This window comes from Hyaena hyaena, unplaced genomic scaffold (genome assembly GCF_003009895.1).
Source record: "Hyaena hyaena isolate Hyena2069 unplaced genomic scaffold, ASM300989v1 scaffold_152, whole genome shotgun sequence".
In the NCBI taxonomy this organism is placed as follows: domain Eukaryota; kingdom Metazoa; phylum Chordata; class Mammalia; order Carnivora; family Hyaenidae; genus Hyaena; species Hyaena hyaena.
The window spans coordinates 1,115,731-1,132,541 of NW_024080784.1; the positions used below are offsets into that span (position 1 = coordinate 1,115,731).

The window sequence follows — 16,811 nt, forward strand, 5'->3', positions numbered from 1 at the left end:
GTTTAATACATGTTTGCTTTCAATTTGCTTTCAAACTATCCACCCACCCACTGACACCAAGACCTTCAAATTCATACTTCTTGGTAAATCTATAAAAACAGACACCTAGACAGCTATTGACATCATATTTGTGGTAAAAATGGCTTTGTATATAACATCTGAATGTTGGGTTTCTAAAAATATACTTGAAAAAAAATCAGTTTAAGCCTTGCTAAAGGAAAAGGAAGCCAAACTAAATAAATCCTAGATAGGATGTATGTCTTAGAATGTATATATCCTACAAATTTGTTTTCTGTAAGTCAGATGTTTAGAAGTAGCAACATATTTTCCCATAAAAACAAGCTTTAAGATTCCCATGCCAGCTTGTTTAAATATAGCCAAAATATAATTTGTGTTATATGACCATCACCATTTAGAAAAAGAATTCACGGCAATATATATTCAGAATTCCAGCTTGGGTAAATCCTCGAAAGATATTCCTCCTTACTAACATTCCAGTAGCTAGAACATAAGGACTTCCTTTCACTGGCCATGACTCTAATCTTCTCACCAACCAGGATGGAGGGCTAGAACATTGCCTGTTCTTCCAAACCCATCCCACCTCCAAACTCCAAACTCCAGTAGCATGAATGACAAGGATGACATACCCTTCAGATAAGGATGGAAATTGGGTGGCATGAGAGAGGCAAGAAACTTAGGCTTGTCTGAAAGGTGATTAAAAAGTAGGCAGGCACTGGTGTGACGAAGAAATGAGGAGGGTTTCTGTCTCACTTCTTTCTCTTTTACATACTTGCTACCACTGAAAAACCAAAGCATAAGTGTGGGCCAAGAACCAGATGGGGAAAGCAGGACTGAGTAACATGTAAGCTTTTCTACAGTGGCAAATGGATCAAATTTTCCCTTCCCTTACTTCTTCTCACTGCTGTACTAATATTACAGATAATGAAGATGACATTCAATCCTTTGATTACATCACGAGTTCTTTAAGGATAGAGAACATCTACTGCCCAACTATGCACCCTTGGTCTCTGAAAGTATGGCACATAGTAGGTGGTCAATATATGTACTGAATGAATCAATAAATATAACTGCAGTGAATGCTGTGATTTGTCATCCAGAACCCCTCTCTACCTGAGGGCTTATTTTCCTAGCTGATGGGAGTATCGCTGTCAGACAGCCCTCAGCTGTCAGCCCTCTTAGGGAATTGCCTCAACTGAAAAAAGCCATCTTGACCCAAAATCATGCTATTTCCTGGGGCATCTTGCATCTAATGATTGGAAATCCAAAGGTCTAGCTTCCCTCACCCCGACTTGAGACAATTCTGAGGAGCAACCCAGCTTTAGAGCTCCCCCTTGGGACTGTTGTGGCTGCGTCACAGGCCAACTTCTCCAGGGGAAATTGGGCTTCCTTCCTTTGCACGGGCATTGGTCCCAAGGCGCCTTCCTAGTAAATGTGCTACACTAGAATTTCCATCTGAGACCCGGCTTTCAAGAAACTCAACCTGAGACAACATCCCAAGAAGAGGATCTAGGTCTGACTCAGATTTAAACCACCCAAGGAAAGGTGGTATTAAAAGTGACCTCAATTTAAAGGTCAGTAAATATAAAAGGCTTTACAAAACCTAAGTACTGAATTCTTTTATCCCTATCCCAGTATGTTTCCATTCAGCACTAATCAATAATCAAGAGGCAGAGTTTTTTTTGAGGACTTCCTCAAAGAAGTGCCTCTGTTTACTATCATGTAAGCTATTAATGGCAAATTACCAAATTCAATATTATCTAACTTAAAGCAAAAGAAATTAAACATAAATGGATACAATTTAAATATGGTAAAAAGCACTGCAAAGATCTGTGCTGTTCTGATCATGGGTGTTAATCAATATCTGACTTGATAAGAAACTGCTTTCCTACAAAGAGCTACTCAATACATTAAGTACAGTACTTTTCATTGCCATTAACAGAAATGCAATACTACATAAACAAGGCACAGCTGAGCAAAAAATAAATGAAAAAATGAGTAACAAAGGAAATGCATTAAAAACCAGAATTACTATTACCTTCAAATATAACAGCAAAATATTTAATATCTTGCCAAAATAAAATTAGATAGTTTAAGAGTCATTTTATGTTTTTTCAAAAAGATGATTAGTCTGCCATTAATTATTTAGAAGGCAGACTAATGCCTAATGGCATACCCTTCTTCAATTAAAGAGAAATGAGTCACCTCTTAGAAATTTATGTTATTTGGAGTCTGAGATGTGTTAGGCCTTTATCATCTTACCATGAACACTTCCTAATGTAATATCCCCAGCAACAGAAGACAGAAATGATGATTCTGTATAAAGATATTTGGCTTCCAGCAAACCATCTTCAGTAGATATATTAACAGTACTTCCCTGCAGTTTATCTATGGTCACAGTCTATTAAAAGAAAAACTCGAAATCAGTTTCTTTTAAAACAAAAACTGATAAAAAGCCAAAATGGTACCTATAGATTTAATGGGCGACTATATAAAAAGTTACTACCCAGTACACAATCACTTTATTCACTTTGATTCCCTAGCTCTACTTAGAATATTGTGACCAAGAGTGTATTCTCTGTGGAATGTGGAACAGATTAAATTCCTTCACTTATTTAAATCTTTAATTTCTCTTAATGATGTTTTTATATTTTGTATGTAGAGTTCTTCAGTTTTTGTTAAATTTATTCCTATTTGGCATTTTCCACGCGCTAATATAAATCTTTTTTTAAACTTCATTGTATCCTAATTGGCTTTTGTATGTGGCCTTAAATCCAACTTCACTAAATTTACTTACTAATTCTAATAATTCACCTGATTTTTAAGAAACATTTTCTACATGCATTATTTACATTACCTACCAGTGATAGTTCTGTTACTTCCTTTCCAATCCTTATATTAATGCATTTTTCTCTGCTCTTTCCTGCCTGATTATCTGGCTCAGGTCTCCAATTCAAAAACAGTGAAAAAAAGCAGTGAGATAGCAAGCATCCTAATCATATTCCTCTTCTCAGAGGGAAAACTTACAATATAGTATTATCATTGATTAAGATGTTTGCTCTAGATATCCTTTGGATCCTTTGTATCAGATCCCATCTATTTCAAATTTATTTTGTTGTTGTTGTTAAAATTACAAATAGGTTTTTAATTTTAGCACATATTTTATCTGATTTTATTGTACTATGATTTTCTCTTGTCATCTGTTAGTGAATACACTATTATTTCTACAATTTTTCCAGTTTACATCTAATAACAAAGCAGCTTTCTATTAAATAAAATGAAAAGAATTTTATGTTTATTTCTAAGTTTCTCTAACAAAATTTAGGATAAACTTATGTTTCAAATATTGAGCACAATATAAAATGAAGATATCTAGTTAAGAATTTCAAATCATCTCAAAGTCAAACAAATTTCTTATAAGCATCAAGTGAGTGTTAATATAAAATTGTTAACATAAAAAAAGAATCACCAGGAAGGCATGCTACAATTTTGCCTCGGGTCAAATTCAAGTATTACACTGGGGTGTTTAAAGAAAGATCATTTTTCAACACATCATCAGTACACCAGTGTTATCTACTCCTAATACATCTTCAAAAACTGATGAAAATATTATTTAATAAGAATTGAGTTTCAAGAATACTAAAATTTATAAGTACAAATAAGAGAAAGAAAAGCACTCAGAGGTTCCACCAGGAAGCAAATTAGAATTACTTTGCCCTCTGGATTTGAAATATATAACTTCCTTTTTTAAAAAATTTTTTAACGTTTATTCATTTTTGAGAAATAGAGACAGACAGAGCGTGAGTGGGGAAGGGACAGAGAAAGAGGGAGACACAGAATCTGAAACAGGCTCCAGGCTCTCAGCTGTCAGTACAGAGCCCAATGAGGGGCTTGAACTCAAGAACCGTGAGATCATGACCTGAACCGAGGTTAGACACTTAACCGACTGAGCTATCCAGGTGCCCCTATAAATTCCTTTTTTAACTTTCAGTAAGTACATAATATGTACCTGATTGCTTCTTCTCTTCAATTTCTTTTAAGCTAATTACAGATTCATAGCAATTTTTACTTTAAATCTAGTTTCAATAAATCAGTCAAAAAAGATATTTTACCTACATTCATTCAAATTTGTGAGAATATAAATGCTTTGCGTTCCTCAGTGTTATAGTACAGGTGTAAAATTCCTGAAAAAATTTGTCCTTAACCTATGAAGTTTTTTCATGAAGGGTTGCTTTATACATGGCTTCAAATTCTCGAAGTATTTCCATAAAGCAGACAAGGAGGAACACTCTAGCTTTTTAAAGATAATGAGACTGGCTTAGGCAATAACAAAAGATAAATGCTGAAAGAATATTTGAAACTTAATTAAATTGGCAAAGGAGCACTTTTGATTAGATTCTCCTCACAACCAAATAAAGACTTTATGAGACTCCTTATGAGTATCTGAAAATGGTCAAAGATTTACTTCGTTCATTAAACTCTAAATGTTTTACTTTGTAGGAAACTAGAAAAATATCCTCTCCTGCTGCACCAAAGCAAATGAAAGCATGTGAAAGTACACCTTCCGCACTACAATAATTCAGTTATTTTAACCAATCATTCCACAAAATTAACTTTAAAGAAATTTGAAATTCATTGAGGGCCACATATAATGCACTATATCAGATATTAACTAGAACAATTAAAGGTAGGACACCATAGTTTATAGCAAAATGTTGAGGTTCTGATGTATAGTTATTTAATGCTAAGGGAACAAATAGGCCTAAAGAAACTCTTTGGATTAAACTGTATAGCTTGCTTATTAACAGAAGTAGGTGTTTAAAGAAAGAAGAAAAAGTAGATCCAAAAATTAATACCTTCTTGACAGACATATTGCTATAAATTAATTTTCTTTTCTATACAAGAAGGAAAGTTTTTCCATAGGTAATTATAAATCAACACATATAATGAAAATCAAACTTTAAGAAAACACCGTGGCTGTGTAGCCCACACTAAGAGAGGTCAAGTGACAACCATGTCATCAATTCATCCAACCATCAGAGGAAATGAATTTCTAGCTTCTTTTAGGATACTAAAATTAATGATACTATTTAGAAACAGACATCCCATTTAAAATAACATATTAAAACTATTGCTAAATACTTACAGTATTCATTTAATTCTCACAATCTTGTGAGCAGGAAAAACAAATAATACCATCTCTATTTTACAAATAATGGAACGAGACTCAGTAAAGTTAACTGGTAGATCTAGGACTAGTCAAGTTATCTTTCCTGTGTTTTCACTTATCTTTATCATCATCAGTATAGTAAATACTGTATTAGAGTTAAATATGTGCCAGACATTGTATTAAGTACTTTATATTAATTGACTTAATCCACATTATATCCATCTGAGTTAAGTCCATTACTATTATTCCATTGTCAAGAAAATGAAGACACAGAGGTCAAGTAACTTGTCTGAAGTTAAAGAGCTTAGTAAGTGGCTGAGCCTGGATTTAAACCCAGGTAGTCTGGTTCTCAATTCTGTTCTCTTAACCAATTTACTGTGCTGTCTCTCAAATATCTATAGCACATCTCTATAAAAAGTTGTGCATTAAGAGTAAATATATATAAGCATTTATTTTATATAAAACCCCACAAACTTAGAAATATACTTTAAATATGAACACTACATACAATATAAATAGAAACAAATATCTAGATTAATCTTTAATGCAACACAAAACTCAAGCAAGCAAGAAACAAAATAGTATAATACAAATAGGAATAAATGAGTATTGAATAAACCATGAAAGTTGGAACAAGTAAATAACTAATGAGTGGTAACAGTGGAGAAAATATTCAAAACAGCTAATAATTAAGAGATGCTTTGAATTTTTCTTTGATACTTTTTTGAATGGCAATATGTAATATTCTGGTAACTTAAATCATTTCAATTAACATAAGCCATCATTTAAATGACAGAGTTTGAAGGAGCTGGAAAGTTGTCCAGTTTAACTTTTGTACTTCTAAGCCCACAGAAATTCAAGGGGTGAAACTAAATGCCATCTCCAAAAAGCTGCCACATAAGGTCAGGCAGTTATCTTACAATATTTTCCTGGTTTAATTTAAAGGATAAATTCAAATGTTTGAGTTTAAACAATCTCCCACAGGGTCTAAGTCACACGTGATGGAAAATAAAAGTGACAATAGTAGAAACAATTACTGTTATAATCTACCTTGTTTAATTATGCCAACAATAATCTATCTACAAGATATTATTACAACTTGTCCTCACCAATTACCTGAGAATAAAGCTGAATAGAGAATTTAAATTTATAAAGATTCTTGCAAATTATGTAAGTGTAAAATAAAAGGTGACCAACACCTTTTCCAAAGATTTAAAACATTATCCATGTTAAAAAAAACGGTGACAATTTATATTTCAAAATTATACCTATATTCTTAATAATAGGCAAAATCACAGAAAGCAACAAAAGTTAATTTAAAAACACAAGCTATCTTACAACAACTGAAATCCCTAGGAGTAATAAAAGCTTTTGGGAAACAGTAATGCTATCTAATGGTGCCATCTTGTGGAAAATGTTGAAGAAAGTTGAGTTTTGAAATTCAACCTTCAACAGTCTAAAAGAAAACTAAACAGGTCTTAGAAAAATGCTCATATAAATCTAACACATAAAAAATATTAATCCTGATCATGGCAGTATAACTTAATGATCGATTTTAATTCATGATCATAAACATCCCTTTAGAACTTGAATTAAACATTTATTATTTAAAGATGTCATTGATTACAAATAAAGAACTAAATAACTGTCAAAAATATTAAATTACAAACTAAAATTTAGTTATACAATACTTGATTATTTAAATTTCAAACTTAAACTTACTAATTAACTAAAATGCATTAAAAAGAGGGAATATTATGCCACAAATTTTGGAGAATCGACCTGTAAGTTGTGTGAGCCAACCTGATGCAAGACTATAATTGCTAAGAAAAAGTTTCAATCTTACACTTTTATTTGAAGCATGAATATCTGTATCTCCATAAACTGTTCCCAGACAGATTACTTTGCCTCCTTTTGTTTGAACATGTAATTTTTGACTCTGAAAGACAAATACAAAAATACAGAGAGAGAGAATAAATTTGATTGAGACTAATAAAAACATTTCCAACATTTTAAACATTTCTTCTTAAGTAATAATAAAGCAAAAAAAGGAACCAGGAATAAAACAGAAATGCACTGTTTCGAATAATAACATCGAATAGGAAAGAGAGTCAACTGCTGTTAAAGGGATTAAATAAGTCATCTGTATTCATTAGAGAATAAGAAGAGATACCTGGGTGTTCCAGTAGCTTCACTGAAGAAGCATTTGGGAATATAAGACCACCATAACTGGGTAAACAAACATAAATGATGAAGAAGATGATAATAATAATTACTGTTATTATCATTACTAATCCTTAACATTATTAATAACAATAGTTATCATTACTCGGCATTTTCTTTGCACCAATACAATGTTCACTGCTTTATATGATCTATCATTTTAATCTTCGCAACTCAGAAATAAGTGTTATATTTTTCCCATTTACAGAGGAAGAATCCAAGAATCAGAAAGGCACAGAACAGTTAGAAAACAACTAAACATAAATTAACAGAATCAAGCTCTGTATGATTTCAAAACCCATACTCTATGGCTGGAGTCCTCTTAAGAAGGATATATTCACACTTAGGGTAACAGCCTACTGACTGTTAAACTTTCTAGCATAACACACCCCAGACAATGGAACTCTAGGTGAAAATGTCTCTAAGCACAAATGTAACAGAAACAGCAGTCACTGTTAGTCTCCTCTACTATACCAAAAAAAAAAAAAAAAAAAGTATGCAGATCAGAGGATAGGGAGAAAAAGATCTGATTTCACACTTGGCAACTGCAGGAAAAGCCACCATAGGTCTACAAAAATCTTTTTTTTTTTTTGCCCCAAAGTAATAGAAATGTAGCTGGGCCCACGAAGACATGATATTTTACAGATTCTGTTACCTGTAAGAAGTAATGCTTCTTTGGCTAAGTTCCTGCCAAAACAATATAAGTGGAAACGCTTTGTGCAATTTTAAGGCTGGTGCTTTTACGACGAGCTGGTGGGCCTTTGTGCTTTGTCCCTCCATCTGATTAGTGCAGATTAGAGGAACACTGTAAGAGATGGCAGAGCCAGAAGATGGAAAGAACCTAGCATGGCTGAATAGAAAAGAGCCACCTATATACTTGGGCACAAATGAGAAATAAACTATACTTGTATGTGAGCCATTAGATGTTTGGTCTGTTTTTTCGAGTAGCTTGCTTTACCTTAACCATTAACTTACATCTTCAGCTCTGCCACAATTATAAAGCAAAAAGAAGAGGTAAATAGTAGTGAAAGAAAAACAGCAAAAGCACACTCACCAACATCATGACAGCAACAGCAGAAAAGTGTATAGACCACAGGGAAAAATTAAATTCAAAACAACCATACACTTTCCCGTTGCTTTACTCAAGGGGGAAAATTGTTAAAACCTTAGGCAAAACAGCCCAGAAATAAATTTTGAAAAATTTAGTGAAAAGGACAAAATGAATCATTCTTAAAAAGTTTATCCATACTACAGTTTATCTATATTATATACTACAGTGGTAGACTATTCCATGCCCATAGACATGCGTCTCAAGTCAAACTACATTTAATACATAGTCTCTATCAAGCAGACAAGTAACTGGTAAACTTTGGAAGAGCATCTCCAGAACAAATGTTATTTTAAATTGAGAGTTCTTAACCCAGCTTACATGAATTTCTAGAGTCTATGAAACTTACGAAATTGTAAACAAAATTTCATATACATGTGCATTTTTTCCTAAGGAGACAATCATCAGATTTTCAAAAAAGTCTAGTGTACAAAGATGTTAAGAGCTACTGTTATAATTTTAAAAAAATTTGTAGATTATAAAAATTTTTTTAATATATAAAATTAGGGGCACCTGGGTGACTCAGGTGGTTGAGCGTTCAACTCCTGATATCTACTGAGCTCACAAGCTCACGGTTTGTGGGAAGCTCACGGTTTGTGGGATCAAGCCCCACATTAGGCTCCACACTGACTCCACGGAGCCTGCTTCGGATTCTCTCTTTCTCTCTCTCTGCTCCTCCCCTGCTCACACACTCTCTCTCCAAATAAATAAATTTAAAAAACGTAAATAATAAACTAAACTAAACCATTAAATCAGACCTATCCCACATAATCTACTGTACTGCATTTTTAAACATGCAAATGTGTGGCCTTCCATGAGTTATGTATCTGTTGCCGAAAAAACTCACTTATTCTCTAAGAGTGCAGAATAAATGTAGTATTGCCATGTATTTTGCTCAACAGTAAAGAAAGGTGGAAAGAACATGAGCTTAGAAATTAGAAAGACTTAAGTTCAAATCTCAGCTCCATTTACTAGCTATGTGAACCTAAATGAGCTCCTTAATCTGTTGGTGCCTGAGTTTCTCCTTGATAAAAGGGAGACACTGTAATTCAAGGATTAAATGAAGGGTTAGCTAAGTTTCCCGGTACAAAAAAAAAAGAAAAAAAAAGATTCTGTAAACAATAGCTATTATTATTGCTATAAACATCTTATCAAACAGATCAAATATATTTAAGTCCTTAGCAGAAGAGAAGCTTATGTTAATAGAAAATCATTAACTTGAGATAATAATATTGTATATTTAAAAATAAAACAAGATCCTGGGTGACTCAGTTGGTTGAGTGTCCAACTCTTGATCTGGCTCAGGACATGATCCCAGGATCATGGGATTGAGCCCCAGGACCATGTTCACCTCTGTTTAAGACTGTCTATCTCCCTTTGCCCCTCTCCCCTGCTTGCGCACTCTAAAAGAAAATAAAATTTAAAAAAAATTAAACAGTATCTTTCACCAAGTGCTCCTATTTGTGAATTTAAGTTAGTTATATCCTAAGATCTTAAGAATTATGCTCTTGGCCCTTGGTATACCATTAAGATCCAGAGAATCCAATTTTAGCTCTTGAATTTCTTTTTTAAATTATTCTATTTGTAAGGACTGATATTTCATGATTTTTTCCTTATTAGAGGTCTTCCAACGAATAGAAAATTTACTTATTTTTTAAAAATAGAATAAACACATTCTATCTTAAAATTATTTTATCAGTCATGGCACTTGGGTGGCTCAGTTGGTTAAGTATCCCGACTCTTGATTTCAGCTCAGGTCACGATCTCATGATTCGTGAAATCAAGCTCTGTGTCAGGTTCTGTACTGACAGTGTAGAATCTGTTTGGGATTCTCTCTTGTCCTCTCTTTCCAAATAAGTAAATAAACATTTAAAAAATTATTTTATCAGTCTACTGGACTTTTGTTAATTTAAAATACATTTGGGCTCTTATTGTTCTTATTTTTCACATCTTATAATATTTTGCTATTTCATTATCCTAGGAATTATTTCATCATTATTCATCTATTATTCTCAACTACTAAGGCAAAAAAAAGAGTGGGTAAGACAAGAGAAGAAAAACTGAAGGACTTCCCTAGAATGGTAGTTCTCAACTAAAGGTGATTTTTGTCCCCCAGAGAATATTGATAATGTCCAGAGATATTTTTCGTTGTCATAATGTGTGCTATTTACATTTAGTAGGTAGAGGCCAGGGATGCTTCTAAACATGCTACAGGGCACAGGTCAGCTCATAACAAAAAACCATCTGGCCTAAAATATCAATAGTGACAAAATTGAGAAACCATTCTTTTGTTTTATGCCATAATGGCAGGAGAAAGGAAAATGACAAAAAAGATATCATAGTATTATCAAATGAATCAAAAGATAAATGCCAAAAAAAGATAAATGCAAAGAAACTGACAGCAGCATAGTAGTTCCCGATTTTTTAAAAAATTATTATCTGCAGACTCTTAATTGTGACTATTTTTAGTAGCTTTGTACTTGAACAGAGTTCACAGAAGTCACTACTGATTTTTTAATGGTAATACACTTTAAGTTTTGAATTTTAATTCCAGTATAATTAACAGAGTGTTATATTAGTTCCAGGTGTACAGTACAGTGATTCAGCAATTCAGTGATTGTCATGGTAAGTGTACTCTTTAATCGCTATCATCTGTTTCCTATATCCCCCACTGACCTCCCTTCTGGTAACCATCAGTTTGTTCTCTACAGTTAAGAGTCTGTTTCTTTGTCTCTCTCTCTCTCTCTCTCTCTCTCTCTTTATTCCCCCTCAGCTTGTTTGTTTCTTTAATTCCACATATGAGTGCAGTCATATGGTATTTGTCTTTCTGACTTACTTTGCCAGCATAACACCCTCTAGGTCCATCCACATTATCAAAAATTGTAGGATCTCACTCTTTTTTATGTCTGAGTAATACCCTGTGTGTGTGTGTGTGTGTGTGTGTGTGTGTGCACGCGTATACGTATATTTATGTATATACACACCACATCTTATTTATCCATGCATGTACTGATGGCATTTGAGTTGCTTCCATATTTTGGCTATTGTAAATAATGCTGCAATCTTTCTGAATTAGTGTTTTTGTTTTCTTTGGGCAAATACCCAATAATGCAATTACTGGATCATATGGTATTTCTATTTTTAATTTTTCGAGGAACCTCTATACTGTTTTCTACAGAGGTTACACCAATTTACATTTCCAAGTACATGAGGGTTTCCTTTTTTCTACATCCTCACCAACACTTGTTATTTCTTATCTTTTTTTGATAGTAGTCATTCTGACTAGTGTGAGGTGATACCTCATTATGCTTTTGATTTGCATTTCCCTGAATTAGTGATGCTGAGCACCTTTTCGTTTATCTGTTGACCATTTGTGTGTTTTCTTTGGAAAAATGTCTATTCTGATCCACTGCCCATTTTTCTATTGGATTTTCTGGTTTTTAGGTGTTAAGTTCTCTGTATATTTTGTATATTAACCCCTTATCAAATATATTATCACTGATATCTTCTCCCATTCACTAGAATGGTACAAGGGTGAGAAGCAACTTCCTGAACTTCCTGTCCTGGACAAAACCAAGTTTCTTGTATCTGATCATGTCAACGAGAGAGTGAGCCAATCAAGATAATTAGAAGGTGCTTACGGCTGAACACTAATTAAGTCTTCTTCCTATTAGTGAATGGACACAGCATGATGAATGTGTCCACAACGATTTCTGAAGTATGTGAAAGTGAGAAGGACAAAACTGGATTCCTGTATATGGTATATGCCTCTCAGGAGACATTTAGAATGAAATTGTCTGTATAAGACTAGAAAAACATGTCTGTTCTAGAATTTTTTAAGCCTTATTCAAGAGGGGAAAAAAGGGATGTAACCAACTCAGATTCGTCAGTTCACCCAATCACAGATCATCAAACGGTAGTGTTCCTGCATAGGAGTTTTAGGAAGTTATTTTCTTACTGTAAGCCAGAAAAACTCAGCTCCAAATGACCACATTCAGCTTTGAAAAACTACATTATTTAACTGAGGCTGTTTTGTTTTCAAATTAGAAGTTTAAAAATAAAGTACTTTGCATTCAAAAAAAATGTTTTGTTCAGGATTTTCTTTGCCGTGTAAAACTTTTTCATTTTGGTATAGTTCCAAGTTTTTTGTTTTTGTTTTGTTTTTTTGCTTTAGTTTCCTTTCCTGAGGAGACATATCCATAAATATATTGCTAATGCTGATGTCCGAGAAATTACTTCCTATGTTTCCTTCTAGGAGTCTTACGGTTTTAGGTCTCACATTTAGGTCTTTAATCCATTTTGAGCTTGTTTTTGTGTGTCATGTAAGAAAGTAGTCCACTTTCATTCTTTTGCAAGTAGCTGTCCAGTTATCCCAGCACCATTTATTGAAAAAAATGTTTTTTCTCCATTGCATATTCTTGTCTCCTTTGTCATCAATTAATTGACTATACAGGTGTGGGTTTCTTTCTGGGCTCTCTACCCTGTTTCACTGATCTATGCATCTATTTTTGTGCCACTACCATACTGTTTTGACTATTATAGCTTTGTAGTATATTTTGAAATCTGGGATTGTGACACCTCCAGCTTTGTTATTCTTTCTCAAGACTGCTTTGGCTATTCACGGTCTTTCGTGATTCCATACAAATCTTAGGATTATTTGTTCTAGTTCTGTGACAAATACTATTGGCTTTTTTTTTTAATATGAAAGGCAATTTTCTTTTAAATGTTTTATTTATTTCTAGGAGAGAGAGAAAGAGAGAGAGAGAGAGAGACAGTGTGAGCAGGGGAGGGTCAGAGAGAGAGGGAGTCACAGACTGAAACAGGCTCCAGGCTCTGAGCTGGCAGTCAGCACAGAGCCTGACGCGTGGCTCGAACCCACGAACCGCGAGTACATGACCTAAGCGAAAGTCAGACGCTTAACCGACTAAGCCACCCAGGCGCCCCTACTATTGGCTTTTTGATAAGGATTGCACTGAATCTGTAGATTGCTTTGGGCAGTAAGGATATTTTAACAATATGAGTTCTTCCAATCCATGAGCACGGCATATCTTTCCATTGGTTTGTATCAATCCATGAGCACGGCATATCTTTCCATTGGTTTGTATCATCTAGCTTCTAATTTTGATTGTGAAACTGAAAATATAAGATACTGAGTTTTCAGACAACAATATTCTAAATGCATGTTCTAACACTCAAGCACTGATGAGTGAACATTCTATTTCTAAGGGCAAAAAGGAACTATGAATATTCTCCTCCAATTAGTCATTCAACATGAAGACTTCATTGTGTATCTTTCACAATAAGAACCCGAACCATATCATTTTGCTAAAAGGACATATGATAGTATTCTTTAACCTTTTATAACATTTGTACGATTAAATTTATTTGAAATGGTTCACATGTGAACAGATATTAAGGAAGGTATGCAAATAAAAGTGGCTGCAAAAAAACAAATGATGCAAAAAATTTTAAATTCATCAAATTAAACATTCTAATTAGTGTTTATGAATCTAAAAATGAAAATGTTTTGCAATTATGAAGCAAAGGTGACTGACTTCTCTTCAACAAAGCTATATGCCATCAAACTTCATAAAAGTACTGTGGTTTCAATATGCAAGTGTAAGAAGTAGCAGTAGAAATAATAAGCTAGTGCCTATCAGAGAAGTATTTAAAATCATTTAGAGCTGAGACCAAAAAAGTGTTATTACAGGACCCAGGGTGGCTCAGTCAGTTAAGTTTCCGACTTCTGCTCAGGTCATGATCTAACAGTTCATGAGTTTGAGCCCTGCATTGGGCTCTGTGCTGACAGCTCAGAGCCTGGAGCTTCCTTCAGTATCTATGTCTCCTTCTCTCTCTGTCCCTCCCCAGCCCTTACAAATCTCTCTCTCTCAAAAATAAACATTAAAAAAAAATTTTTTTAAGAGTTATTACAAAACAAGATGAATCCTGTGTTGGTTAGCACAAATAGCTACTTAATCCTTAAGTAATGAGCTACCTGATACATTAAAAACATGACTAAAATTTTAAGCATATTTTTATTTTTTAAATTTATTTCTATTTTGTATTTCTTTTTAATTTAAATCTCAGTTAACATCAAGTGTTTTACTGATTTCAGGGAAAGAATTGAGTGATTCATCACTTACATATAACATCCAGTGCTTATCCCAACAAGTGCCCTTCTTAATGCCCATCACCCATTTAGCCAATCCTCCCACCCAACACCCTTCCAGCAACCCTAAGTTTCTGCCTTGTATTTAAGAGTCTCTTATAACAGGGCTCCCTCTCTGTTTTTATCTTATTTTTCCTTCTCTTCCCCTATGTTCATCTGTTGTGTTTCTTAAATTACACATGTGAATGAAATCATAGATTTGTCTTTCTCTGAAGGACTTCTTTCATTAAGCGTACTTTTAGTACTTAAGGGCTTTTCCTTACTCTTTAATAAACAGAAGAAAACCATTTGTTAAAACAAAAATTTCTTTAACTGAGTAAGATCTCAGAATACTAAGAATAATTATAAGTTTCACTGTACACTTTAAAATGAAATCTAAAAGAAAAATGAGGATAGGCCACATGGGTGGCTCAGTCTGTTAGGCATCCCACTTCAACCATAAGTCACGATCTCACAGTCCATGAGTTTAAGCCCTGCATCAAGCTCTCTACTGTCAGCACAGAGCCCACTTCAGATCCTCTGTCGCCCTCTCTCTCTCTGCCCCTCCCACTGCTTTTGTGTGCATACTAGCTCTCTCAAAAATAAATACTTTTTTAAGTCTTTAAAAAATTTTAAAAAATGAAGAAAAATGAGGAAAACCTTCAGAGTTGCTACAACCTCTGGACTTTCAGAACTGATTTCAAGGCAAAATTTCTGCCACAAATGTCTAAAAGATGAAAAAAGAATACTTAATATTCTCAACACGTGATACTCAGAAAAATAGCTTTAGTTTGATACTGTAGCTCAAAGTTAAAGGTTTTTTAAAACAGTAATACTGAAACACAATTAGAAAATTTTTCATACCTTAACAGACTGTAAGATGCCAGTCCCCTGCTCAGTTTCAATTCTGCAATTATCACACTCAATATTTTGGACTTTTACACAGCCAGACCCTGAAGACTTGATATTCAAATCTACAAATAAAAATAGAAAAAACAAATTAGTAGGAGCTCCAAAGCATTTTAGTAACCCCTAGCAATCCAGCTCCTCAGTTATGTTCATAATACTACTGAAATCTGGAGAGAGCACAGTTCTCAGCACCTAAGGGGTCCCTACGACAGCAACAGGAACAGATGTAGTGCCCTTTTCTGCTAGTTTTTAGAAATAAAGCAGTGATTTCTGTTGACCTATATTACCTAAAGAGAAAGTAATAATGAAGAAAAGTCAGGGAGGGTAGAGACCCTAATTATTACAGATATTGCTGGCAAAGATCATAGAAGACTCTTCCCCACTGAGACAACACAGACACACATACACACGCACATTTGAATAAGAACACGGCAAGTTAAAAAGTCATTATGGTAAACTTAAGCCAGTTAGCCTCTTCTCTCTCATATCTCTGAAGATTTAAGTATCTGTTCTCAAACCTCCTATAAATTGAAAGCATATGCAGGAATAGTATATATCTGTGTTTGTTGCCCCGCACACAAACTACTGGGGCTTAGCACCACAATTTTAATAGTTATGGTATAAAAATAAATCTCTACCGTTGTGTATATAGCGGTCTCTATAAAGGTTTAAAAAAAGCAAATCTAGGGGGTCCTGGGTGACTCAGTCGGTTGAGCATCCGACTTCGGCTCAGGTCACGATCTCACTTTTCCTGAGTTCAAGCCCCACATTTTTCTCTGTGCTGACAGCTCAGAGCCTGGAGCCTGCCTCAGATTCTGTGTCTCCCTCTCTGTCTGCTCCTCCTCCGCTGGTGCTCTGTCTCTCAAAAAATAAAATTAAAAAAAAAAAACAAAAAAACAGTAATACTAGAATAATCTAAAATATACAAACCAACAATTTTACCCCATAGTTACATGGAAGCAAATGTAACTAAGAAATGTTTACCCAGGTAAGTAGTGTTACAACACAACCTTCCTCTAAGGAAGTGTTGATAGACATGGAGAGAAAGAAACATATTCTAAATATACTCTACCCCCAAACTGGGCAGGTGGAGAAGTTAAGGCCAGACACTTAGTGGCAATAATGCTAGTCTTACCCACTCAATGAAACAGGTATACACAAACCGGAGGAACAAGTATGTATATGAAGAAAACGGAATTAGGCTGACTTGAGGTGCTCAAAATGGTAAATTGGAA

The 16,811-nt window shown here is 34.2% G+C and overlaps 1 protein-coding gene across 3 annotated transcripts in view; it reads right to left on the reverse strand.

Moving 5' to 3' along the window:
• Positions 1 to 16,811, reverse strand: part of FAM185A (family with sequence similarity 185 member A) — a 53,130-nt gene that overhangs the window by 34,655 nt on the left and 1,664 nt on the right. For all 3 annotated transcript variants that reach the window (XM_039239081.1, XM_039239082.1, XM_039239080.1), the window contains exons 2-4: positions 15,532 to 15,641; positions 7,035 to 7,127; positions 2,281 to 2,419 (exon numbers count right to left, since the gene is read on the reverse strand). In XM_039239081.1, the coding sequence (XP_039095012.1) occupies positions 2,281 to 2,419; positions 7,035 to 7,127; positions 15,532 to 15,641 (342 nt within the window). The remainder of the gene's footprint in view (positions 1 to 2,280; positions 2,420 to 7,034; positions 7,128 to 15,531; positions 15,642 to 16,811) is intronic.